Below are 25079 nucleotides of genomic sequence, written 5' to 3'. Positions count from 1 at the left end.
AGGAAACTACCAAGATAGGAAGCAGGAATACCAAGTTACCAAAATATGGTTTCTTAAAATTAAAACACTCATCCAGCCACTGCATTGTAGCCCCTTAGGCCTGCCCAGCCCTTCTGCTGCTTCTCCAAGACCCCAGTTACAGCAGCAGCTGCAATCAACTAGTATGAATCAAGGCATACAATTATAGAAAGGCAGGCATACTATAATGTTCTCCAATTAAATACCAGCAGTCTGGATAGTGTCAGTAGATCTTCCATTTCCTCTGGCCACTCAACATACAGATCCCCTTCCCCATAAACATCTCTCTTCACAAAATCCAAGGCATCCACCAAACTTCTGAAACACTCTCCATTGCTACAATCCAGAAGGGGAGAATAGGAGAAAACTTGCACCCACCTTAAATTTTAGGTTCCTAAAAATCCAGAAGGAAGCTCACCTTATTTCCTTCCACTACTGGAGCAAGCCACAGGCAGCAGATGAACAGAGAAGCTGCCCAAGTGTTAACAAGGTAAGATTTCACACATGTGCTGCCAACTACGCCAAAAACTCCTTCCTCTTTAGCAATTGTAACTGTCCAATAAACACAACCCTCTGGGTTAGAAAAAAAGATGATCCAGCTCACTAAAGTCACTAATATTCTTTGGGAAATGTGCCTGTCTAGGCATGGAAAAGCCCTGGAGATACAGATCCTCATCCAGTTAAAACACACACACCAGGAAACTTCCCCATTTTTAAGCAGGTACCTTTATTACAATAATTTAATAGAAAAAAAAACATTTTTAAAATAAATTATGCAAATACAAAAAATTACAATAATTAATTCAAGAAAGTTACCTCCTCCAGGGAGGGGAGGATATAGAGATGGGAAAAGAAGAATGGAGGAAAATAATACCTTCTCTCCAGTAAAGTTACCTGCACCAGTCTGCATTTACAGAATGCAATTTCACCCTCCCTCTCCATCCACCACCATTAATATCCAAACCCTGTTCCGTGAGACAATTGACTGAAAGGGCTGTTGAAATGTCCCATATTACACTTTGCTGAAGTTTGTATGAAGCGGCATACCATTCCCTGTGGTAGGATGGGGAAATGGTGGCCCTCCAGTTATGGATGGACTACAACTGCCATCAAATCTGGCTATGCTGGCTGGGGCTGATGGGAGTTGGTAGGCCAATGTATTCTGGAGGACCCCTGATTCCCCCTCCGCCCAACCTTATGGAAAACAAGGGGGTGAAGGCATTCCAGGGGCAGAGTGCAAGTGCTCAAACTCTGCAGGAAGAAGTAAGACTTCTGTACCTACACAGATCCATGTCTGAAGGGAGTCACTTGACCATGTTCTGCTGTTTTGTAATGGTGTGTAGATGCCTATCAAGTGTGGGATTGAAGCATCTAACATATTTTGATATAAGTCGTACCTGTAAGTGGGACAGAATAGTTTGGATGGAATCAGGGTCCAGGTCACACAACACTTAAAGAGACAGTCAAACTGTGTTTTTGACTCAGACAAAAAAAATTAAAATAGCAGCTGTTCTCTGACTGACATCTTTCCCAGAAGGACAATAAGTAATAAGAACCAATTTCACGACTGTTACCTCCTGCTCTAATGCAAAGGTTAAAGGTGCCACGTTTGTATGTGTGAATTTTTAAAATGGCTAATTAACACTGGATTTAATCTCCTTTGCTCACAGGAGGCTAAATGTAGCTGAAATTATTCCAGAAAAAAAGACACCAATAAATATGTTGTATAATCCCGGTTATGTCAATGCCATTATCAAAAATTTTAAATGGAGTGTAGCCAGTTTTTGTCTGAACAATGTATGCCTTCTCATAAATCCAGGCAGTTTCTTCAACAGAGAAGTTAAAAGTAGGCGAAGAGAAACCAAGGGTGGGTTGGGGGTTGACCCAATAAAAAACAACAACTATGTACCATAAAGCAAAGGGCAGAAGACCCCAGAATGGAGAGATCAAAATTGGTAATTATGTAAGAACTGACACACCAGTCTAGGTAGCACCTCATCTGTGACCTTTGAAAGAGGCCAATAACAGTGTTACAAAATGGAAGTCACCAGAGGCCCAGTATTAAGCTGAGATGGAATGTAGGCTCCCCTGATTCATATGCTTTGCTCACATATAGCTCTCTCAGTTATAATGTTGTTGTTCCATGGAGCCTAATTTAGAGGACAGTTAAGAGTCAGTCGGTCTCAGGTTAGAAAGGCTCAGGGTCAAGAGGTTTTGAATAAAGGACCACAAACCAGGTTTCAGTGGTGTCTTGCAGATTATGAGATAGGTGGGGTGGTGAGGGGAAGTGGGAAGTTTGGTGTTTAAGACTGAAGCATTAGGGGAAATTAACAGCTGGAAAGAGCATGCCAGTAAAATGAAGGGGCAGACCAAGAGGTCAATTGTCACAATAAAAAGGAGGGCTTAATAAAGTCAAGGGATAGCAAGAGGGCAGAAAAGCAGCCCAGAGGGAGAGAGAGGTTAGAAAAGGATGCAAACATCAATGAGAAGACCTTGAGGTGAAAGATCAAAAGGAGAAAACAGGTCCTCCTTTGGCACTAAATGGATGGAGTAATGAGGACATTGCGAGCGAGGCGGGATCAGTCTTTGAAAACAGCTTGGTGGCCGTGAGGACGTTCATCATGCATGATGTGCCTACGGACATGTATGCGCCGGACACGGTGCTCCCGCCCATCTTCGTCGTCACCTGCACGGAGGGGGCCTCCACCCCCACCTGCCACCCCACCTGTTGCCTCCAGGAGGGCCTTGTCTGGCACTCGTGGCGTCTCATAGATCAGGATGTTCAGGGTTTCCTCAAAGATCCGTGCCTCTGGGAACTCCACCTGTGCACATGGGGGCAGCAAAGCAAGAGCATACTGAGCAACACCAGTTCTGTCCACAGTGTGGTGCAAGTGTTTGGTTTCAATATGGAATCCTGGGTTCAAATCCTTGCTTGGTGAACTTGAGCTTTACAGTTTTTTCCAGTTTAACTTAACTCACATAGTGCAAGGCTAAAACTCAACAGCTGCTCTGAACTCCTTGATGCATAAAAATGTAAGCAGAGCTGCAGTTTTGCTAGGTGGGAAAAACTGGAACTGGGAGAGTTGACCTGAAGTAGCACTTTATCCAGAGAGTCACTTGAGTTGCCTAGGGGAAAACCTCTTCTTCCTCTCAGGTTCTGTTCTCCCATGTATAGGACCGCTCCCTCCCCCAAATGCCACCAGAGGGCTACCTAAGGACCACCATGCCCTGAAGGAAGGAGAGGCCTCGCTTTCAAAAACCTTTCTTCCCTGTGGCTCTCTCTTTATTGCTTTATAATATAGTTTTAATTTATATTGTTTTTTCAAAGAAAATATATGATGTTTGCCTGAAAAGCAGTACACACAGGTTCTGCGATCCACACGCTTGCTATCCAAAAATTCACTTATCAGCACATAAAGGACATTCACTTATCCAAACAGCCAACTTCCTTACTTCCTTGTTTGTTTCTGCTTTGCTGGTTGGCAGTAGCCATTTTTGGGCAAAAACCACAGAGAGAGGGAGGGAAGGAGCAAGATCAGACATATTGGAGAGCAAGTACAATTTATCCTGAAGGGGAAAGCTCCTATCTGAAGCTCAGGGGTCTGCACATTACCTTGGTCTGCTTCTTCTCGGTGGCATATACAATGGAGGTGCAGCAGACTTCGGCAATCTTGCGGCCCTGCCCATAAAACGACCAGCAGCATATTTCATCCCCAAGAACATCTTTGATGAAGAGTACTCGGCCATTGAACCGCAGAGCCAGCTTGTCAAACAGTTCGATATTCTTCAGCAAGTTGTCATCGGAGTTACTGGAGGGGAGGGAAAGGGAGAAATGGTGGTGTGATCTCTCTTAAGACACCTCTATTAGCCAGGAGGTGGGAGTCAAGAATGGGCGACATGGGAGTCAAGAAACAATACCAAGTTACGCCCAATTCCAACAGTTGGGTGTGTGTGTTGCATCTTACCTTGTATATGAATACTTGTTATTACTTCGGTTATGCAGCAATTTCACCACAGGCTAAGAAAGGAGGAAAAGAAGGATAAATATGGTGGAAACTATCTTTTTAACCTGCATAAGAGAAACTGTCACCTTTGCCATTGGCTGAGCTACAGTGATTTCATGAAATGTTCATATATGTTCTAACTTCTGGTATGTGTGTGTTCACATCAGACCCATTTTATGCTGTGCAAACAATGTAGAAGGTGCTAAAATATTTCCATGTGTTAAACTGCGTCACACGGCAAGTCTTCATGACTTGAATGGGTCACGAGACTGGAGTCCCAACCTACATCTTATAGTAGGCAGTGCTTGATTTAGCTAGAAGGCTAAGAAGCTTTGCAACTTAGGACTTCACTAATGGGGGCAGACGCCATCTGCACTCATGAGCATCACCTGACTGATCCTAAACAAGCAAGAAGACATCTAAGTCAAGCAGTCTAAAATGGCGCATATCTACATGATCTTCTTGGACTTGAGCCTTATGTGACTTCACAGCCTCTTTACCTTGGAACAGCTTGAGATGATCTGCTGCTCCTCCTTGGGAGAGGTCACCATGGGGATATGGCAGAGGGGGTCATAGGCCTCACTCTTTTGCTAGGCAGAAAAAGATACATACAAATATATTACAACCTTATTAGAAGCCCTAGAACATGCCACATATTATTAATATACCACACTTATGTACTGCCTTTTTACCAGTGCACTCATGGAAGTTTATAAATTAAAAGAAATGACATACAGTTTATTTAACATATGTAACAAAATAAGGGTGGAAGGATGGGGAGGAAGAAGAAAAATATGCAAATTGGGGGATCAGTTTTTAGATAATGTTGCATGGTTACAACCACCAGATGGAACAATCACTGCGGGAGACAGTTCTGAGAGGGAGAGGCCAAGTAGCAGGTCGTCCAAATCAGGCTAAGGCAAGTGGGCCTTGCTAACTCACCTCTTTGTCTCCCCAGTTCCTTCAAACTGCTTGAGGCTCAGAGGAGTCTGCCTGCCTCCTAACTGCTCAGCAGGTGACCAGCTCACCTGCAGGGCAAGCTGACAGTCCTCAACCAAGCCTTGGATCAAGTAGTACCGGGCCTCAGATAGCACTTCCTCCAGCTCCCGCTGGGATTCAGGGAGAGACACAGAGCCATCGCGCAAGTAGTTCAGGATGGTTCCAAAATGGCGCCCACTTCGGTCAATCAAGATCCAACCTGGAAAGGAAGAACAGAATTTTAGTCTCTGAACAAAAGGTCTTTGGGGGGGGGGGGAGAAGCAGAGACCAGGAGAGAAAGATCTCTTGCACATAAAATTAAAAGTAGCTCTGTTCTGGAGAACACTTTAAAACATTTAGAGGGAAATCCAAACATTGCTGTCTTTGTATATAATTTTGCTAATGAAGCTACAATATTTTATTTTATTTTCTATTTAATTTGTATACCACCCTATACCCGCCGGTCTCAGGGCAGTTCACGGGATAAAATCATGATATAGAAACACAGAATACATAATCAAAGTAAAAGCAGTAACAACCCAATAACCCCACCAACACATTTTAAAAGGGCACTGAATGTCAGTCAACCAAAGGCCTGGTTAAAAAGCAATGTTTTTGCCTGGCAGCTAAAGGTGTATAATGAAGGCAACAGGTGAACCTCCCTGGGGAGAGCATTTCACAAATGGGGAGCCACTGCAGAAAAGGCCTGCTCTCGTGTTGCCATGCTGCAGACCTCTCGTGGAGGAGGCACACAAAGAAGGGCCTCAGAGGATGATCACAGGGTCTGGGTAGGTTCATATGGAAGGAGGTGGTCCTCGAGGTATTTAGGATAGGTCCTTGAGGAAATTTAGGATATTTTATCTCACAAACAAAATGTAAACATCTAGCTTTAACAGATCCTTGATACCAAGTTATCAAACATTGTCTTTGACTAGAAAGCTGCTCATATCTTTTAAAAATATGAACCTGAATTTCCCCCCTGGGATTCACTGTTCATCCTATCAGAAGCAGGTGTGAGGTAGTTCTGATGATTTTTTTGCTTCTGCAAAGAAGCCATATAGAATGGCAGATTTCTGTCGCCTCCAATGTGCCACACTTATTGATAACTAGTTCCTATTACATCATTTATATTCTTGACTGAATTTTCATGCTATTTTTTAATATCACTTTGATATTACATGCATTGCACTTTTCCTATATATTTCTTTAAAATGCAGTAGTGCTGTTCAAGGCTTTGGGGGCTTTTGGTCCAAAAAGTATTAAAGTTTATTTATTTTATTATACCATATAATCTCAGCTGAGCAGGAAACCTGGATTGGGAGAAGGGTTGGGTGGGGAGACAGGCTGTGTAATGCCTGGACACTTACCTTCACTATCTGTGAGCACCTCCATCCTGCCACTGAACATAGCCTTCAGCATGGTGTCTTGCTTGGTGAGGGTTTGCACTGTGGTGTAATGCAGTGACCCTCCCACGTTCAGCTTGACATACTTGCTGCTGGGGTTAAGGGGTTTGAGATCAAAGGTCACACCGGCTACCCCTCCGCCGCCATCCCGTCGCTGCTGGATTGGGACTAGCGGGGCACAATTTTCCAGGGGTGGGACCTGGTCTGCCGTGGCTTCAGCTGACATAACCACCTGCAGAAACAGAAATTGAGCAGGGAGGCCTTCCCAAACCACATTACTTGCAAAGGGGCTTGGATTAGATGGAGTAGGGCAGAGTTTTCCAAACTGCGTTGCAACACGTTTGTGTGTCAGCTGCAGTGTGTAGGAATGCCGCACAAATGCTCCCCTGCACTCCTCTTGGGGCTGGAATGGGTTGGTTTAACCTCCAATTTGCTAGTAAAACTGAATTACTGTGTCATGAAATGATGCATGTCCAAAAAATGTGTCACCAACTTGAAAAGTTTGGAAAGCTCTGGAGTAGGGCCTGTGGAGCCTTTTGTCTCAACCCCCCACCCCCTGCACACACTTCTAACTTTCATAGCAGAGTGCAGCCTCCATCAATCAGATACTCACCAGATGTTTTGGACTACAACTTACATCAGGGGCATCCACTCCTTGGACTAGTGGACTAGCCTAGTTTATGTTTACTATGTTTTTATATATGCTGCAAGCTACCCAGAATGGCTGGGGAAACCCAGCCAGATGAGCAGAGTTTAAATAATAAAATTATTATTATTATTATTATTATTATTATTATTATTATTATTATTAGTGCAACAACCCTGTAAGGCAGACCAGTACTGTTATCCCCACTACTGGTTGCAAGGTATGTGCAGAGACTCATAGAACTTAGAATCATAGATTTGGAAAGGGCTACAAGGGTCATCTAGTCCAACCCCCTGCAATGCAGGAATCTAACTGTTCCGTATGAAAAATGTCACTGCAGGCCACTGACTCACATCAATAGCCCCATTAGCTGGGGCTAATGGGAGTGGTAGCCCAGAACATACGGAGGGTGCCAGGTTGGCAAAGGGTGCTCTGCACAACATTGTAAAATGTTTAGGCCAGTTTCAGACCCACCTGTCTCACTGCTGTTTGACACATACCTCTCCCCACCCCACCACCACACACTATCTTCCCATCCCATTCTTGCCCATTTCTTGTCAACTCTCTGGGAAGAAACTCGGTCATTTGTGGCTTCATTACAGTTGAGGCTCAATTGGTGGAAATTCAGGGAAGACGTTTCTTTGTCCGTACCCCTCTCTTACAGCATTTCACCATAGAGCAAAAACCTTCCTGTTTAGGCAGGCACTTAATCAGATGAATAATTCTAATGCTTGTTTTGTTATTTTTGGGGTGGGGAGATTTATTGTATTTAGTGGTGGTTCTAGTTGTTAGCCACCCTAAACGGTGCACGGGCATTAGAAGGGCAGGGTGCTGGTTTGTAAATGAATATATAAACCAAACCAGCTCCGTGTCCTGTGAGTCACGTCAGCAGGAAACAACAGGAGAGTGTCCCGTGTTTTGCACTCCTCTTTTTGCCCCTCGGGCTCTTATTTCCTCCTCCTGCCCGCCCCACTCCAGCCACCCTCACTCTGCTCCTTCCTCGCTCCTCAGCACTGATTTGCCGGCGATCTTCCTGCCAGCCCACCCGCAACCTGTCTTCCCATTTATTGCTGCCTGGGCTGCTTCCATTTTGCTGGCTGCTCTGCGGGGCCTTCAGGGCCTGAGAAGACGAAGCCAATGAAGAGGTGCTGGATGGCCCGTCTCCGTTTGGGCCTTTCCCCCTCAGTCCCTCTCCGTCCCCGGAGGCCTGCAACCCCCGGCCCTTCCGCCGCCCCCAGCCACTCACCTCCCGAGGGAGAGCGGGGTGGGCTCAGCCCAGGCGCCTCCCCTTCAGCCCCGCCCGGACTCAGGGCCCAACGGCCGGCCAAGACGCCTAAGCCCGGGAGCAAGGGGGCGCAGGGACAGCGACTGCGCATGCACTTCGGAGCCCTCGCTCGCACTCTGGTCGCTTCGCCTGGCAGTTAGCCTCTACATCCGGGTACTCGCTCGCATTGAGCAAGACACAGAGGCCGGGACGGTGCTTCCCTCCCAGGGGGCGGAGGAGCAGAAGTGCGCCTGCGCCAGAAGGCGAGCCGTTGGGGCTGAGAGGAAACAAACGCTCGAGGAAGCAAGGAGGGAGGGCGCTGAGTTTGCGCATGCGCATACAAGCAACCGTGAACCGCACTGAGCGTTTGGTTTACGCGGAAAGGGGGCCCACGCACCTCGGAAGATGCGCCGTGCTGTCTTTTGCGCACGCGCGCTACTGGGGAAAAAAAATCCGTTAACTAGCGCGCGCAGTAACTGGAGCACGCGCCGTTCTTCCAGCCGGGGCAGCTAAAGCGCCTTATATCGGCTTGTTTGCGCTGGTAGCGTCGCAGGGGCTGAAGGCAGGCACTCTTTAGCTGAGATTCCTGCATTGCAGGGGTTGGACTAGATGACCCTCAGATCCCTTCCAGCTCTATGATTCTACACGCCCCTCCAGCAGTTCCCATGGCTTCGTCCAGCTTCACATCTTTCCCTCTTGAAGGGGTATGTTCCTTAGGTAAAGGGTAAAGGGACCCCTGACCATTAGGTCCAGTCGCGGATGACTCTGGGGTTGCGGTGCTCATCTCGCTTTATTGGCTGAGGGAGCCGGCGTACAGCTTCCGGGTCATGTGGCCAGCATGACTAAGCCGCTTCTGGCAAACCAGAGCAGCGCACAGAAACGCCGTTTACCTTCCCGCCAGAGCGGTACCTATTTATCTACTTGCACTTTGACGTGCTTTCGAACTGCTAGGTTGGCAGGAGCAGGGACCGAGCTCACCCCGTCGCGGGGATTCGAACCGCTGACCTTCTGATTGGCAAGTCCTAGGCTCTGTGGTTTAACCCACAGCGCCACCCGCGTCCCTTAAAATATTCATAAACTGCATTTTCGGAACGTGAGTGCGTGTAAGCGAAGACAGAGGCTTCAGCAATGCAAATAGAAAAGCTTCAATAGCATATCCATAAACAAAATGGAAGTTCCTAAGGCCCATCCAAACACCTCCCCCCAGTCTTCTGTTGGCAAGGAGTTCCACAGGGCAGTGTTGGCTCACACTAAAGGCTCAGTGCCCTGGTGAAGGCCAACCCCAGGGGCATGGGCAACCGCCACATGGTATGCTGCCATCTCTGGCAATCACTTGTAGTCGGGTAAGATCGACTTCCATGAACACAGTCTTGACAGTGAGTCCGTAAGTGACCATGGAGGCCGATTGTGGATCCACTCATCCTTCCACAGTGGGGACGTTTCCAGGTGGGAGTTGATCACGGTGAGGATTTGCCAAACATGCTGCCATATGCAGGACAATAAACAGCATCCTGCCCCACAACTCTTAATGAGGCTCTGGCCTATTTTGTTTGCAGTTGTTGCCCTGTTCAAGACGAAGCAAGAAGTATTCATGTGGTAAATATAAACACCCCAGATTGATCAGACTTTCCCCTTGGCAGGGGTGCCACTGAGACTCCCAGTGTGTGTTTATGTGTGGAGGGGTTGCCAGAAAGGGTCTTTTGACTCCTGTGAAATAAAGCTTAGTTTTGCCCCTACCCTTCGGCATTTGGGGCCTTTCTAGGCTTCAGCAGTCAGGTAAGGTTTTATAAATGCTTTGTGCTTTCTCTCTCTCTCTCTCTCTCTCTCGGCTTCAATTTTCAGAGTTAAGTAATATTTTTGTGCCTCCCTATTGCTGCTGTTGATCTTTTCTGATTTTTTAAAAAACAAATTTTTATTGTTTTTAAACAAATACAATTACCCAGCAGTACATCTTATCCAGCAGTACAGCTAATGCTGTTTGTTCTATCCATTGTCTCTAGACATACACTTACACATTCAATATTCAAACATTAATGTAACTTCTCCACTGAGACTACTGAGCAGTTGGTATAAGGAGATCTTGATTTTGGTCATTAACATGACATTTTTTTATCTTTTGTCACTCATCATTTAACACTTTTGTTCTCATCAACTTCGGGTCACATGTATTTGCTCTGAAACGAATTCAAGAGTAAGCACCTTTGGGGTCAAAGCCATAATTGTGTTGAGAGCATCTGCATGAAACTGAGTGGCCAAATAGATTTATTGAGAAACTAAGGAAATTGCTCAAGGCTCTTGTAAACCCAGATGCCCACAGGGGAGAGTGCCAGGGAAGCAAATCCTGCAGTGAGCCTCTGCAGGAGAAAGGCTTTCTTCTTTCAGTTGGCATGAGGATCAGTTAAGGCACTCCTGGCAAAGACAAAGCAGAAATGCATAGTCACAGTTGCTTATTGCATCTCTGCCTCTGTCAGCACTCTGCATTTGCCTCCCAGTGAGATAGGATGTTGCAAACAGTACTTCATGCAAAAACATGATGTGCTGGGCTGAGCATTTCACCCCGTTAGAAGTAAACTGTTACAGCTGGGTCTGTCCCCTTAACCCAGCTCTGGGAAGATAAACCCTCATCCAACAGATGTTTGAGAATCACTGGCTTAAAAAAGAAGTTTAAAGTCATCACACAAGTTTTAAGACCAGAACTTCTGACCACTTACAGTGGAACAAGAATCTTAATCTGTGTCAACCACTACGCTGTGGAATTCCCACCTGACAGGTGTGTCTAGCACCTTTACTATACAGTTTTCAACAGATGCTAAAGACAAACTTCTCCCCTGGCCCTTGGCACCTTAGATATGTGTTTTTAGGACCCCACCCCTGCCAGATTTGAAGTTATATTATGAAGCATCCTGCCTCTGCTGGTTGTGGGAATGGATCTTGTTAAAAAACACAGATTTATTAGATCTGGAGGGTCATGATAATAGATTTGGGTGGCATGCGTATTTGTGGTATGATAAAACAAAAGTACATAAAGGATTCCTGAACCATTTGATAAGAAAATCAATTTATGAGGTATGGGATAGGTACAAGAATCTACAGTCATACCTTGGGTTGCGAATGCTGCGGGTTGCGCGTTTTTGGGTTATGGACCGTGCCAAACCTGGAAGTACCGGAACGGGTTACTTCTGGGTTTCAGCGCAGGCGCAGAAGCCCTAAATTGCACTATGCACAGAAGCGCTGAATCACATCACATGTGTGCGCAGACGCAGCGCTGCAGGTTGCGACCATTCCTCCCACACGGATCACGTTCGCAACCCGAAGTATGACTGTATTTGAACGAAGAACACCGTGGTGGCTCTCTCCATTAGAAGCAATTTCAGTTAAAAAAGTAAATATGAGAGGCAAGTGGGTCACCTTTAAGATTTGTTAAAAGAGACGTGAGACCAATTAAAATTGAAAAAAATTGAGAATATTAGAGAACGGTTAACGGATTGGTTACAGTATCACCAATTAAATGTTTTTAAAGTTGACAAAAAGAAAGGTTTTGATACAATGAGATGGAGGTTTGAAACAGATCTGTTCGAAAATAATGTGAAAGTGCTATCAAAAATGTACAAATTACTTTTAGAATGGCATACAAAAGGCGAAGAAGTTAAGGCAATGGTGCTACATTGGGCTAGAGACTTTGGATATAATATCCAACTTTCATCCTGGGAAAAGTTATGGAAAGAGAAAATAAAATTTACTGGATGCTGTTCATTGAAAGAAAATTATATGAGAATGATGTATCATTGGTATCTAACACCGAGTAAAATTGCTAAAATGTACAAAACAAGTTCTAAACTGTGTTGGAAATGTAAAGAAAAAGAGGGCACTTTTTGTGGTGGACATGTAAAGGCTTTCTGGGAAATGATATATAATGAGTTAAAGAAAATGTTTAAGAATACATTTGTTAAAAAACCAGAAGCCTTATTAGGCATTGTAGGTGAAGAGTTTTCAAGGTAATATAAAATACTTTTTATGTTTGCAACAAGAATGCTACTAGCCCAGAGATGGAAGGAAGAAGTACCAACAAAAGAAGAATGGCAGATGAAATTGATGGAGTATGCAGAAATGGCAAAACTGACTGGGAAGATCCGAAACCAGGAAGATCAAGTATTTTCTAAAGACTGGAGTAAGTTTGTAAACAGTTAAAATCTTTAGCAGGGATGTGAAGACATTTGTAATGTGGAATTGTTTTAATAGTAATTGTGGTTATATAATAGATAGATAAGGGTAACTCTGCATTTTAATGTTTGGAAATTATTTAAAAAATAAAATAAACTGCTTTTAATACAGACATTTAATTGTTGGGAGCCTGATGGCGAAGAGTGGGTAATACATTTAAATAGCAATCCTAAGTATCTCCAACACTATTTCTTTTTTATCCATCCTAATATATTTCCCCTCACATGAGGTTTCCTCCTCACTTTGATTTGGGCATCTTTTATGCACTGATTTCATACAAAAGAAGGTACTTCTTCATATAAGGAGTTTCCCTGGGAATTTGTTCTCAGAGGATAGTGAAAGCAGTCAACGTGGATGATTTTAAATGGAATTTGACAAATTCATGGAGGATAAGGCTATCAGTGACTACTAGCCACAAGGGCTATCTACTACTTCCAGTGTCAAAAGGAAGCAGGCCTCTGACTGTTATTTGCTGGGAATCAAGGTGCAGACAGTTGCTGTTGCAGGCGTCTCACAGGCCTCTGAATGCCCACCACAAGAAGAGGACACCACTTGATGGGCTTTTGTTACAATCCAGCAGGGCTGCTTTTTGTTACTTTTTGTAACCAAAAGTAGGAAGTTGGTGGCGGCAATATAAAATAACCATTTGAGATGTACAAGTTTTCTGTACTATTTTTATATGCCTAATATATTTAAATGCACCAAAGCTAAAATAGATTAAAAACCCAAGTCATTTTTAATAAAAATCAATGTAGGGAGAAGATGCTTTCCAGTTACTGAAGATTTCCAATGTTGGTCAGGATATTTACCTAGGAAAGTGGGTAGGGGAGAGAGAAGAGCAAGAATTTTAATTCCTCCGTTATTTGTAACATTAGCACTTTTTAAATCCAGTGCATACTAGATCACAATGCATACATTTAAGCTTTACAAAGAATAATCACAACCTGTATCTCGGCCTTGTGTTTTAAATACTCACTTGGACACCACAGGCCAGCTTTCACCTGCCTGGTGCCTATTTTGGACAGCTGGAGGGCGTGAGGTAGGCAAAAAGTTGCCACAGGCAATAAGAAATTCCATTCAGTCTAGCAAGCTGGCTGGTGGAGAAGGTAGGGACCCACTAATCTGCATTCTATGCTGGCTGCAGAGGAATGAGCTTTCTTTCTTTTGTGGCCAGTATAATAATGTAGGCAGGCTGATATGAAGGGCGTGAAGCAAATCATCCCCCACCAGCCTACTTGATTTCTATGCTGGCTCTGAGAGAAGGAGGGAAATGAAGAAGGGAGACAGAGAGACTGATCCCACACCTGCCAGTCTGCCAAGCTCAAAAGAGGCAGGACTTTTTTTACTTGTTTCCCGAGGGACAGGTAGAAAAAGTTCTGGATAGTAACTTCTGTCGCTGTACATTAAGCTACTAGGGCTGCTGTGCCCCTTGCATTTCATGCCCCTTGCATTTCTGTTTACAGATTTCCCCTCTCTACCTATTCATCTGCCATCCGAGGATAACACTCCATTCATCAAATGTGATGGACTCTACTCCAGATAAGCTTATAGCCACAGTGATGGAACTGAATTAAATACACACCTTCAGAAAAGAAGCTACTTGTTTGGCGGAGATGCCTTCGACTTTCCCAAGGTCCTCTACCTGAGAAAAGGAAGAAGGAAATGTGTAGGTTACACAAAGTTGCAAAGTTATGGAGATACTTAATTATTGAATTTGTATACCACCCCTCATCCATAGATCTCAGGTCCACAGCAAAAAAAAATATTCTGAGGGACTAGCAATACTACAGTAGTAGAGCATTTTGCTTTGCTCAGCATCTGGCATTTCCAGTCTCTGTCAACAACTGGCCACAGTATCTAAATGAAACCTCCACATTCAAAGGTAATATTTATTATATATTTTATAAAATTTATACACCACTTGATTTTTTAAAAATTGCAACCTCAAAGTGGTTTACAAAAAGATAAAAGAAAATGGAGAAATACTCACAACCCTACTGTAAAGCATACAAAAGTTAAAATACTAAAACAGATTAACGTTACCTCAACTTCCTAAGCATCTGGGTAGGCTTGCCTAAACAAGAATGTTTTTAGCAAGCGCCAAAGAATACAATGAAGGCACTTCTTGATCTCAGAAGGCAGGGAGTTCCAAAGTGCAGATGCTGCCACATTAAACAATCGGGTTCTTACAAATACAGAATGGGTATTATGTGGCAGCTTAGTACTACCAATTCTGCCAACTGAACCGGTTGAGTGGAAATATGTGGGGCAAGACAATCTTGTAGGTAAACTGGTCCCAAGTTGTTAAGGGCCTTTATATACTAATAGTAGCACTTTGAGCTTGGCCCAGTAGGAAATCGGCAACCAGTGCAGATCTCCAAGCACAGGTTTTACCCACTGACAAGGCCACACTCCTGTCAGCAGTCACACTGCAGCATTCTGCAGAGGGCCTTCTCGGTAGTGGCGCCCGCCCTGTGGAACGCCCTCCCATCAGATGTCAAGGAAATAAACAACTACCTGACTTATAGAGAACATATGAAGGCAGCCCTGTTTAGGGAAGTTTTTAATGTTTGATGTCTTGTCATGTTTTTAATATTCTATTGTGAACCACCCAGAGTGGCTGGGGAACAAATAATAATAAATTTATTATTATTATTATTATTATTAGCAGCCTCCCAATTCTAACTGTTGGGGGGAAATAATGCTTTCGTGCCATGCTGGTGGGCTTCTGGCTTGCTACAAAAACGTTAAGACTAGATGGACCTTTATTCTGGCTTGCTACAAAAACATTAAGACTAGATGGACCTTTATTCTGACCCAGCTCTTACAAGAATAGGGAGCTGCTCCCTTCCCCTCCCAGATTTGAGAATGAGCCAGTATTCCAAACTACAAGGCTCCGTGCTAAGCTAAAGGCTGAAGCAGGAGTCCTCCAAGACTTAATGCTCTGCCCACTAGGCTTCAATGCTCTGAACTTGAGCCAGGTCTGAATGTGTTAAAGCCTTGCATGGCCTACCTCCTACCTGAAGATTAATTTCCTCTGCACAGTAGCTGCACCTGCACACACCTCAAACGATGGAAGAGCAGCTCTGCCCTCAGAGCCCACTTACCTTTTCAAAGGACCCGTGCTCTCCTCTCCAGGCCACAATGCGATCAGCCTTCTTCTTGCCAATCTGGTGCAGGGCCATGAGATCCTTCACAGAGCCTGTGTTCAGGATGGCCAGGATGTTCTCCTTGGTGCGGGCCATCAGTTCAGGCTGAAGCACCATCTCCCACTCAGAGGGAACCTTGTTTTCAGAGCCAGGGGCCGAATCCTGGATATAGCATGCATCATAAAAAGAAATGGTGTCGTGTCGTACCCGTCTGTTTCCTGACTGGCCCTCATCTCATATTCTTTCACTGAATCCACCAATCACAAACATACCCTGGCTTCTCCTCAGATCGTATAAATCTTTCGCCTTTTACTTCTCAGGGGTTCTTCAATGAGATATCAGGCATGCAGAATAAAGTTTTCCAGAAGATAAGACAGACAACTGCCACTGCTGAGTTTACCTTCTCTTGTTTCACAGGCCTGTGTCAGGGTTTTTGGAATCTGCTGACATCCATGTACTGGAAACTGCCGGAGCCACCTTATTTATAGTATTTATAACCCTGCCTTTAGCTGAACGCACACTCAGAGAGGCTTACAAAAATCACTTCTCTCAGGCTGATGATCTAGACCAGGGGTAGGCAACCTAAGGCCCATGGGCCGGAAGCAGCCCACGAGCCATCCCTGAACCGAGCTGCCTGCTCGGCGAGTCCCTGCGTGCTGCGCTAAACCAGCACAGCGCGCAGACTCTCTTCCGTGGCTCTGGAAAACGTTTCTGCACACGCCCAGACACTGAAAATTGCTTCTGCGAGCGGCAGAGGCTGTCGGCGGTGATGGAGGAGGAACGAGCAGCTCGAAAGCAGCCCTTTTGGGCTGCTCGTTCCTCCTCCGCCACTGCCGCCGCCGCCAGCCTCTGCCTCTCGCAGAAGCAATTTTCGGTGTCTGGGCGTGTGCAGAAAGGTTTTCTGGGCCTAACAGCTGAGAGAGAGACTGCTGGTCTGAGGCAGTGAGTCCAGAACTTTGATCTGGCTCCCTCAAGACACTTGCAAAGCTACTTACTTTCTGCTCCTGGAATAAACCATTTCAGGCTGCTTCCCACCAACCTTACCCGTAAGAATTTAAATTTGCTTAAAACAGGGAAGAGGAGGAAAAACATGTGGTCAGCAGGAACAGCCCTGATTTTTCTCATCTGGCTACTGCTACCTGTTCCACTCCCAGATTTGATTCAGAAACACGGTGTGTGGGTGAGGGCAGATGTGTATCCTTCTGGGTAAGGCTTGATCTTTGCCACACTGCTAAGACTGAGTCAGTCTGAACATGAACCAACAACAGGAAATAGGTAAGGGAATCTGTTCTTTGTTCTAGGGCAGAAGATCTACAAGGGGAAGCCTGTCCCGGCCAAATCCATATATAACTTTATTAAACCATGTTTGTAAAATGCCTCAAAAACCTAAGTGGTATATACACCTGTTAAACAACTCTGCTTCCCACCATCACCAGCCCCAAGTTCAACAAAGCCCCCCCACCCCCTTACGCACCTTCTTCTTTCGACCTCCCTTCTTGTGCTTTACAATGATAATGCTATCTTCGTTCTCAGAGTTCTCCAGGTGCTGCACTGGAGAGGTAAGGAAGGAGAGCTGTGATGTCATAGGAGGGAGGAGCATGAAAAGGGAGTCCTGCTTTCCAGACCCAGTGCCCTTTTACCTTGCTGGAAGGGCAATACCACTGCTGTTCCTTGGCGTTTGGCAGGCACCCATGAACCACGTCCATGCTCTTTGTCCTGCAGAACCTTGGTTTCCATTTCCAGCTGCTTCTTCTTAAGCCTCTGTAGGAAGAGGAAGAACATAATAAGCAGATTCAGATGGAGGGGACAGGGTGTGTGTTCGGTGGCCTCCAGGCATGCGTGGGGCTGCCATCTGGTTCCCAGCCCAACAAGGATCGTATTGCGGTGCCAACTGTATAAACTGCCAGGGCCATAATGAAGCAGGTTCTCAGTGCAAGATGGACACAGTTCAGTTTATATAAGAATCCCCTCCTACAGGACTTACTTAGTGCTACATCTCTTTCTTCCTTCAAAGCTGGCCTTTACATTGGAGCCATTGGCTTAACCACAGTTGCCCTGGCAAAGGCTTCACTGGCACCCCAGGCAGGGCCTCCTGAGTTTAAAACAACCACAGCAACAACAAATAGCCCTCCTAGAAAAAAAGCTAAGCAGCAAAATGTGCAGGTAACTGTGACTTGAACCAGCTTGGCTGCTCTCGCCCGTCATTGTTTGTAGCCAATGAATGAAGTTGGAGCTGTGATTGATAAGCGAGTTGTTTGGACACCAGGCAAAAGGAATCCCTGGAGTCCTAAAAAACGAGCTGCTGTTCCCTCACTTTCCCTTTAGTGCACTTTTCCTGGCCCTTTCTTATTTGTTAGTTCTTGGATCCACCCATTAACTGCTCTATTTACTGCCTGCCACTCACTTCAGAAGCTTTAAAAAAATAATTTAAAAAGTGTGTTGCTGTAAGGGAAGAAAAATAGTAACCACACATAGAAATTAAAAAACTTGATGAAACACCGCAGACCTCGCAATAAACAAGGCATTGTGTTTGTTTACGGGAGGTAGCCCATTGCAGTCTTTGAGGGATCACGATGGGACATAAAGAGCAAACCCTTCACCTGCAGCTCACGCCGAGTCTCCTCCAGCAGCCTCCGGAATTCCAGCCGCTCGCTGCGTGGGGTGTTGAGGAGGGGCAACGCACAACTCTCTGCCCCAGCCTGCTGTGTTTCCAAGGCCTCCAAGTGCAGCAGCTTTTCAGCCAAGGCCGGCTCAAGATTCTCCATCGGCAGCAAGGAACTGGTGGGGAAAGAGACCAGAAAGTAGGGCCTACCTTTTCCAACAAGCCAGAGAGAGCTGCTCACCGCTTTAAGGGTGGAGTGGCCATCCTCATGAAGTGGCAGGAGAGAATTTGAGTGCACCACAGAAGCACTGCTTGCCCCTTCACCAAAGCCTATAAAATGTTTGGTGTCTCACCTGAATGGCTTCTCTTCAACCAAGCTGGGCTGTTCCTCCTCTGGACAAGGTCTCTTGGCTTCAGGGCCTCCATCACTGGAAGATGGGCATGGTCTTTTCGATGCTTCTGTGTGGGGAGGATGTTTTTAATTTATTTGATGTGTTTCTTGGACCTTGGAGCCTGCTCCACCTGGACTATCCTCCTTCACTACCACTGGGCCACCTACCACCAACTGGGCTGCAGAAAGGATCCTGCTTTGTTTGGATAGTCTTCGTTATAATTTTATTACAAAGTTACTGGTAAAGTGCCTTGGAATAATTTGTATCCTCAGTGGTGGGATATCAACAAAGAACAAATTGTGAAAAATATCCCAGCCTTATCAAAAGCATTTCAAGCCACCTTACAAACCATCAGCTTACAAGCTACATATCAGAATAACTTAATTATTAAAATGTTTTTCAAAAAATACCGGGGGGGGGGGGGAGCCACAATCACAAAACAGAACAGAACTAAAAACACAACCTAAGTGTAAACATACCCACCCTTTAAAGCAGCTTAAGATAAAGACAGCAAGGGCAAAAATGTTTTTACATGATACCTAAAACATGGACCTGGGGAAGGTGTTCCAAAATCTGGGTGCCACCACTGAAGAGGCCCAAACCATTGACACCACTCACATAATCTCAGTAGGCACAGGAATCCAAAGCAGACCCTCCTCCCCAGACGACTGCAAGGCACAGACTGGTTCTGACAGGAGTCAGCTGGTCATTGATTAAAAGGACAGACCATGAATGGTTCTAGTGTATATGTATCTGAACCGTGATAAAGAAATCTGGGGCAGTGAATCTGTATACTACACCCCACTCTGCTCCGGGGCAGCCCAAGAATCCTGCCCTTCCTTTCTACCCAGAAAACCTTGTTTTGCCCCACTTCTGCTGAATTTCAGGCCGGCACCCTTCCTCACCAACATCCAGCAGAGTTTCTTGCGTGAAGGGTTTGTTCACCACTTGCTTGGATTTGGCAGCAAAGTTGAGGCTTGTGAGTGTTTCAAAGTAGTACTTCCTCTCAGGGGCAATATTTGCAATGATCAGGCTGTGAGCACTACCACCCAAAGAATCCTTTAAGGAAAGAGAAATATGCTCAGTAAAATAAAATGCAGCTCTTCCCAAATCCACAGTCCCACCAATGAACCCAGGCACCCCAACTACCTGCAGCAGGCGAGTGAGTTTGCTGTCTCTGTAGGGTACGCGAGGCAGCCCCTTGTTGAGGGCATCCACCACCTTGCTAAGCACAAAGAGTGACGTGTTGATAGCCCCGCTCTCCTTCAGGCGCACCCCTCTGTTGCCTGTCCGCCGGTTGTCCTCCGAGCCGGCTAAGTCAATAAGGCAAAGCTTGGCGGCCCGCTGGGCATATGGCGGCCAGCCCCGGGTCTGGCTCACGTACACCAGCAGGACAGCGTGACTGCGGCTCGAGCGATTATTCAGCTGTGTGGATGCCACTGTACGGTTGCTGCTGGCAGGCAAGAAATGTTTCTCAAAGTCTGAGAAGCTGGTTATCTCTCTCTCCGTCAGACCAGGCACCAGAATGTGGTGGTTTTGATCCTCCCGGATTGGCAAGTCACGGAGGGAGGGCTCTAGAAGGTCCAAGACCTGGGGAACAAGCAGACTAGTGTTGGTCCAGGTGGCACTTCAAACCCCACCTCACTTAAATCCCCTGGCTTCTCAGAAGCACATGGAGAACAACGTAAGTTTACTTGAACAGATTGTGTGGTTTGATCAAGTAGAATGCAAATCCAGCCTTCTGTAAACACTGAATAAGTTCTCTTGCCCTCATCTGTAAGAGACCTCCTTTCTCCTGGGCACTTCTGGCTCATCATCTTTAGTATCCATTTAACTTCCATGCCATGCTCTGTTCACTCCTCCAAATTTCCCCCTCCTCCTCCCTGTCCTTTCTCCACTTGCATTCAATCATTCTCCTCCTTCCCAGGCTCCAGTCTGTCTGCTTCCCTCAAGGATAAATAACTTAAGGCCCTCCAGAGCTTGTAGGACTCCAACTTTCCTCAGCATGCCCAATGGTCAGGGAAGATGGAAGCTACAGTCTGGCAATATCCTGCCTTACTCCATCTCTCTTCCCTGCCCTTCTACTGCTCTTTCCTTTCTTCTCTCCCCCTTTGCAGCCATTTCGGCTTGCTTTTGAAGCAGCTGCCCAGTCTCTTTCCCCATTCCCATCAGCAACGCCTCAGTTCTTCACCAATCTTCAAGCAGGGCCAGAGCACACATGTGACAGCATCAGCAGGCATTGAGACGGGACCCTCTCCAGATCAGACTAGCAGCAGATGACACACTGATCTTCTAAATACCAACTGGGAACAGGATGGAGTTCTGGTCACATTAACGAACTTCCCAGGGCTCAAAACACTGCCAGTCTTCAATACAACAAAAAAGGAGGCGAGAGTGTGTGCAAATCTGTTTCCAGTAGGTCATGCTCTCCCCAATACATCTGGCTCCTCAGCCCTATCTTGTTCTAAACTGCTTTCTTCCCCAAAGATCCCACCACTCTTATATACTAGGGCTCGGTTTCCCCCTCTTACGCATTTTGTCCAGCACCCGTTACCTTCTCTTGGTAGATTTCCAGGTACGACATAGAGACCGAGTACTTCCGCTGATCCCCCGAAGCATCCCTTGTCATCTGCAAGAGATTCTGAACTGCTCTTGGAATCACCCCCGGTTGCTCCGGACTCCCCAACATGGTGTACGTCTTCCCTGCCATTTTAGGGAGGGGGAACAAAAGATATGTGGAGAGAGGAAAAACCTTCGCGTCCTCCCTCAGCCCAATTCCAAGCCCTAGCCCACCTGCCGACCCCCAGCAACTCTAGGTTGGGTTCATCCCTTTGTGCACTGTTTTATAGTCACCTGCTCCGGTAGGCCCATACGCCAAGATGCTGGCATTCTGCCCTTCCAGCAGATGGTGCAAGATAGGCTGAACTGACCCCATGTAGACATCATACTGCGTGGCCGTTGCACTGTAATAAGCGTCAAATCTGGTGGGAATAGAGAAGTGGGATTGAGGCCTACCGTCTTCTCCAAAAGTTCAGCAATTTCTATAGCAAGGATAAGTAACAGGAGGCTTTGCAGAAGGAGTGGCAGATATCCCTTAGGAGCTTTTTCCCCTAGCATACCCCCATTCTTCATGTAGTACAGACTATTATCAACATAAGAATGGCCCTGCTGGATCAGGGCAATGACACAGCATCCTGTTCTCACAGTGGCCAACCAGATGCCTGTTGGAAACCAGAGTGCTATTTAGGGCTGTGCAATAAATTGCTATACTGTCCAAAGCCTGTTCTCGAAGCCACAAACATGAGTCTGACCAAACTGCGGGAGGCAGTGGAAGACAAGAGTGCCTGGCGTGCTCTGGTCCATGGGGTCACGAAGAGTCGGACACGACTAAACAACAACAACGTCCAAAGCCAGTTTTGAGATGACATCAATTGTTTCAACCAAGCACGAGGGAAATGTGAACGAAAGGTAGGGACTGACAGCTTCTCAGTGAAATAAGTTTAAAAAACCTGCTCTTTTTCCCATATGGGGTACCCAAGAGCCCATATAGAGTCCTTTTGTAAGTTCTCTATCAGTAGGAGAAAGTAACAGAGACCAACCAGAGAATATTGAGAAGCAAAGCAACTAGTAAGCCTAATCTTTATTAACTGTTGCAACAGGGTGCTCCCCCACACACAGGAGAGAGGAGGACCTTGAACAATGGCGCACAAGGCCTTATATATCCATTTTGAAATTCCCTGCCCTGGAGCTCCAGACCACCCCTCCATACATCATACCTACATCACAGAAGGGGTGTAGCCCAATACCACCCCCCAGATACATCATACCTACATCACAGAAAAGGCGGTCTACAACAGATATTTGAATGTTGTTTTTCCTGTCTGCCAGGTTATCTGATAATGTCTTATCTGATTGCCTTTTCTGGTAGTCTGGCCATTCCTTTGAGATGATGGAAATTACTTAATTCCTGAGACAATGGGAAGGTTTTTTTCATTTCCTCCCTCCTTGCAGAGAAACATTTGGTCAGTTTGGGAGTTAAAATGGTTTCAGGACTGTCTTCCTGTGCTGCTTCAGACATGTGGTTTATATATTTATGTACGTCCCTCCCCCTCTTTCTTTTTTCCTTTCTCCTGTGATGAGACTGCATTTTAATGTTTTAATGTTGTATTTAACCTAGCTTTTTAAGTTGTATTCCAACCAACTTGTTTTTATTATTGGCTGTTAGCCACCCTGAGCCCGGCCTTGGCTGGGGAGGGTGGGGTAATAATAATAATAATAATAATAATAATAATAATAATAATAATAATAATAAATGTTTGCTTGGTACATTTATGAACATTTATTATATATCTAAGACCTAAAAATCAGGATGGGATGGGGGATTCAACTGAACCAATACTTTCCCCAGCAGGAAGACAGGCACCATCTCTCCCTCCTTTGTTCATATGCAGAGCCTGCTAACAATCCAGTAGCAACCCGTCATGCCTACACAATCAAAGAACAGTAGTGGCAAAAACAGGAAAAGTCACTTTAAGCCAGTGGTTTTAAGCCAGTGGTTTCCCTTACCTATCCTGTCAGTTGCAAGGAGGCAGGCAAATGACAGCGAGAGGCCTAGAGGAAGGCCTCTGTTGCTTCTCATACTGGAAGAGAAGGGCTGCTATTCCTCCAGACTCTGCTCAGTTCCAACTAATGCCCCTGTTAAAAACCACAAACAGGGGTACCATAGGGCCACATCCTACACGAAGCCTGGTTCTTCCCAACTCTCTCTGCCCAACTCACTTGTATTTCATTGTCTCCATATTATTTCTCACGTTCAGGATCTCCAGGGAGCAGGAGTCCACGCCACGTACACAAGGGGCTTCCTTTCCCTCTCCTGTTCCCACGCTTGGCCGCAATCGCACACAAACCCGAACTCGAGCCGGTGCATTGCTGGGGGTTCGCTGGGCTTCATAACGGCTTAATCGCTGACAAGATTTCATTGATATCTAAGAAGAGAAAAAGTGCAGGGTGAGATACAAGTACCAGAAGAAGCACCAAACTCCGCACCAGCTCATCTGTGAACTGAGATCATTATTGAAGGTCCCCTTTGGGGTGGTTCTAGTTATAAAATTTTAGGATGCACACACACTCCACAGTAAACCAATCCTTTGTCCTTCAGATTTTAAAAACTATTCCCTGAGAAAATCACACATTATTTTAGCACACAAAACAATCCCAAAAAACCATCTTGGCTCCCCTAATGTCTCTAAATATTTCCTCTATTTCCTTGTAAGTCCTTTCACTTACAAATCCTACAAATCCTGTCTTAAGGGCATATTTGTGCAGGAAAGGGTGGCCTGTGACCTGGATTCTAGAACTAAAGCATTTACCAACTCAAAAGAATAGACAGATTGCCCAGGTACAGTGGTACCTCAGGTTAAGTACTTAATTCGTTCCGGAGGTCCGTACTTAACCTGAAACTGTTCTTAACCTGAAGCACCACTTTAGCTAATGGGGCCTCCCACTGCTGCCGCACAATTTCTGTTCTCATCCTGAAGCAAAGTTCTTAACCTGAAGCACTATTTCTGGGTTAGCGGAGTCTGTAACCTAAAGTGTAGGTACCACTGTAATGCAATCAGTAAAACATTATCAGGGATCCTGGCCACTCTGTCAAATTTATGTGGTAGAAGTATGCTGAGTATGTTTAACCTGGAAAAGAGGAGACTGAGAGGAGATAGGATAGCCATCTTTACATATCTCAAGGGCTGTCCCATGGAAGAGGGAACAAGCTCGTTCTCTCCTGCTTGGGAGGGCAGGACTCGAACCAGTGGCTTCAAGTTACAAGAAAGGAGGTTCCGACTAAACCCCAGGAAGAACTTTCCGACAGTAAGAGCTCTTCGACAGTGGAAAGGTCTCCCTCGGGAGCTGGTGGATTCTCCTTCCCGTGGAGATTTTTAAGCCATCTGCCATGGATGCTTTAGCTGAGATCCCTGCGTTGCAGGGGTTGGACTAGATGACCGCCGGGGTCCCTTCCAAGCCTTCAGATTCTATGCACAAAGGCTCTCGCGGTGACCAGCCGCGTGACCACAACGGGAAGCCCCAAAGCAGGCCGCGGACACAGCGGCGACCCCGCTCCGCTCGCCACAACCGGCAACTGAGGCGCAGCCGGGGGGGCCACTTACCCCTCTCCCGCCTTCCCAGGCGGCTCCTTCACTCGCTCCCCAAAGCGCCTCAGAGCAACTCCCGGACTTCGTTTGTATTTGGCGCTAAGCCCGCCCCAGGAAGGAGAAAGCGGCCAATCGGAGAGAAGGAAGGACCCAGCCGTTAGTCACTGCGCCTGCGCGTAGAACAAGTTCCGCCGGAGAAAAAGCGACCGCTTCCCTCCCCCTTCCCTTTTAAGCGGCGCGTGCGCAATTGAGAAAG

General features: G+C 46.0%; 2 protein-coding genes and 1 long non-coding RNA gene across 6 annotated transcripts; 1 reads left to right on the top strand and 2 right to left on the bottom strand.

Moving 5' to 3' along the window:
- Nucleotides 1-726: 726 nt before the first annotated feature.
- Nucleotides 727-8684, bottom strand: KCTD13 (potassium channel tetramerization domain containing 13). The gene is made up of 7 exons (XM_083581610.1): nt 8296-8684; nt 6368-6635; nt 5051-5220; nt 4523-4612; nt 3984-4036; nt 3632-3827; nt 727-2840 (listed from the first exon to the last, which is right to left on the bottom strand). Exons 2-7 carry the CDS (start codon nt 6627-6629, stop codon nt 2598-2600), a joined length of 1014 nt encoding a protein of 337 aa, XP_083437736.1. The 5' UTR covers nt 6630-6635; nt 8296-8684; the 3' UTR covers nt 727-2597.
- A 51-nt stretch (nt 8685-8735) lies between these two features.
- Nucleotides 8736-14260, top strand: LOC310747270. Of its 3 annotated transcripts, XR_014540912.1 has the most exons (4): nt 8736-9017; nt 9870-10089; nt 12342-12481; nt 13998-14260. It is a non-coding gene; the product is annotated as an uncharacterized lncRNA (long non-coding RNA). The 3 variants fall into 3 exon arrangements; XR_014540913.1 differs by lacking the exon at nt 13998-14260 and having other exon boundaries at nt 12342-12644; XR_014540914.1 differs by lacking the exon at nt 13998-14260 and having other exon boundaries at nt 8758-9017; nt 9870-9909; nt 12342-12644.
- KIF22 (kinesin family member 22) lies at nt 13195-25039 on the bottom strand. Of its 2 annotated transcripts, XM_083581600.1 has the most exons (13): nt 24839-25039; nt 23457-23662; nt 21531-21658; nt 21232-21380; nt 19827-20267; nt 19583-19736; nt 18639-18744; nt 18284-18461; nt 17324-17444; nt 17158-17234; nt 15642-15845; nt 14117-14176; nt 13195-13343 (listed from the first exon to the last, which is right to left on the bottom strand). In XM_083581600.1, the coding sequence occupies exons 2-13, from the start codon at nt 23654-23656 to the stop codon at nt 13308-13310; spliced, it is 1854 nt and encodes a 617-aa protein (XP_083437726.1). In that variant the 5' UTR covers nt 23657-23662; nt 24839-25039; the 3' UTR covers nt 13195-13307. The 2 variants fall into 2 exon arrangements, with proteins under 2 accessions (XP_083437726.1, XP_083437727.1); XM_083581601.1 differs by lacking the exons at nt 23457-23662; nt 24839-25039 and adding an exon at nt 22089-23157 and having other exon boundaries at nt 21531-21957.
- Nucleotides 25040-25079: the final 40 nt, after the last annotated feature.

This window comes from Podarcis filfolensis (genome assembly GCF_964270895.1).
Source record: "Podarcis filfolensis genome assembly, chromosome: 13".
NCBI classification, from domain to species: domain Eukaryota; kingdom Metazoa; phylum Chordata; class Lepidosauria; order Squamata; family Lacertidae; genus Podarcis; species Podarcis filfolensis.
The sequence above is the reverse complement of the archived record's forward strand: the minus strand, read 5'-3'. Positions and strand labels throughout refer to the sequence as shown.

Coding starts and splice junctions, on each gene's coding strand:
- KCTD13 (XM_083581610.1), bottom strand. CDS start 6,629: ATGTCAGCTGAAGCCACGGCAGACCAGGTCCCACCCCTGGAAAATTGT. Junction 5,221..6,367: donor GGTGCTCACAGATAGTGAAG/GTAAGTGTCCAG, acceptor CTTCCTTTCCAG/GTTGGATCTTGATTGACCGA. Junction 4,613..5,050: donor ACTGTCAGCTTGCCCTGCAG/GTGAGCTGGTCA, acceptor TTTTCTGCCTAG/CAAAAGAGTGAGGCCTATGA.
- KIF22 (XM_083581600.1), bottom strand. CDS start 23,656: ATGAAATCTTGTCAGCGATTAAGCCGTTATGAAGCCCAGCGAACCCCC. Junction 17,445..18,283: donor AGACTCGGCGTGAGCTGCAG/GTGAAGGGTTTG, acceptor CTCTTCCTACAG/AGGCTTAAGAAGAAGCAGCT. Junction 13,344..14,116: donor AAGTAGCTTCTTTTCTGAAG/GTGTGTATTTAA, acceptor CCACTTTCCTAG/GTAAATATCCTGACCAACAT.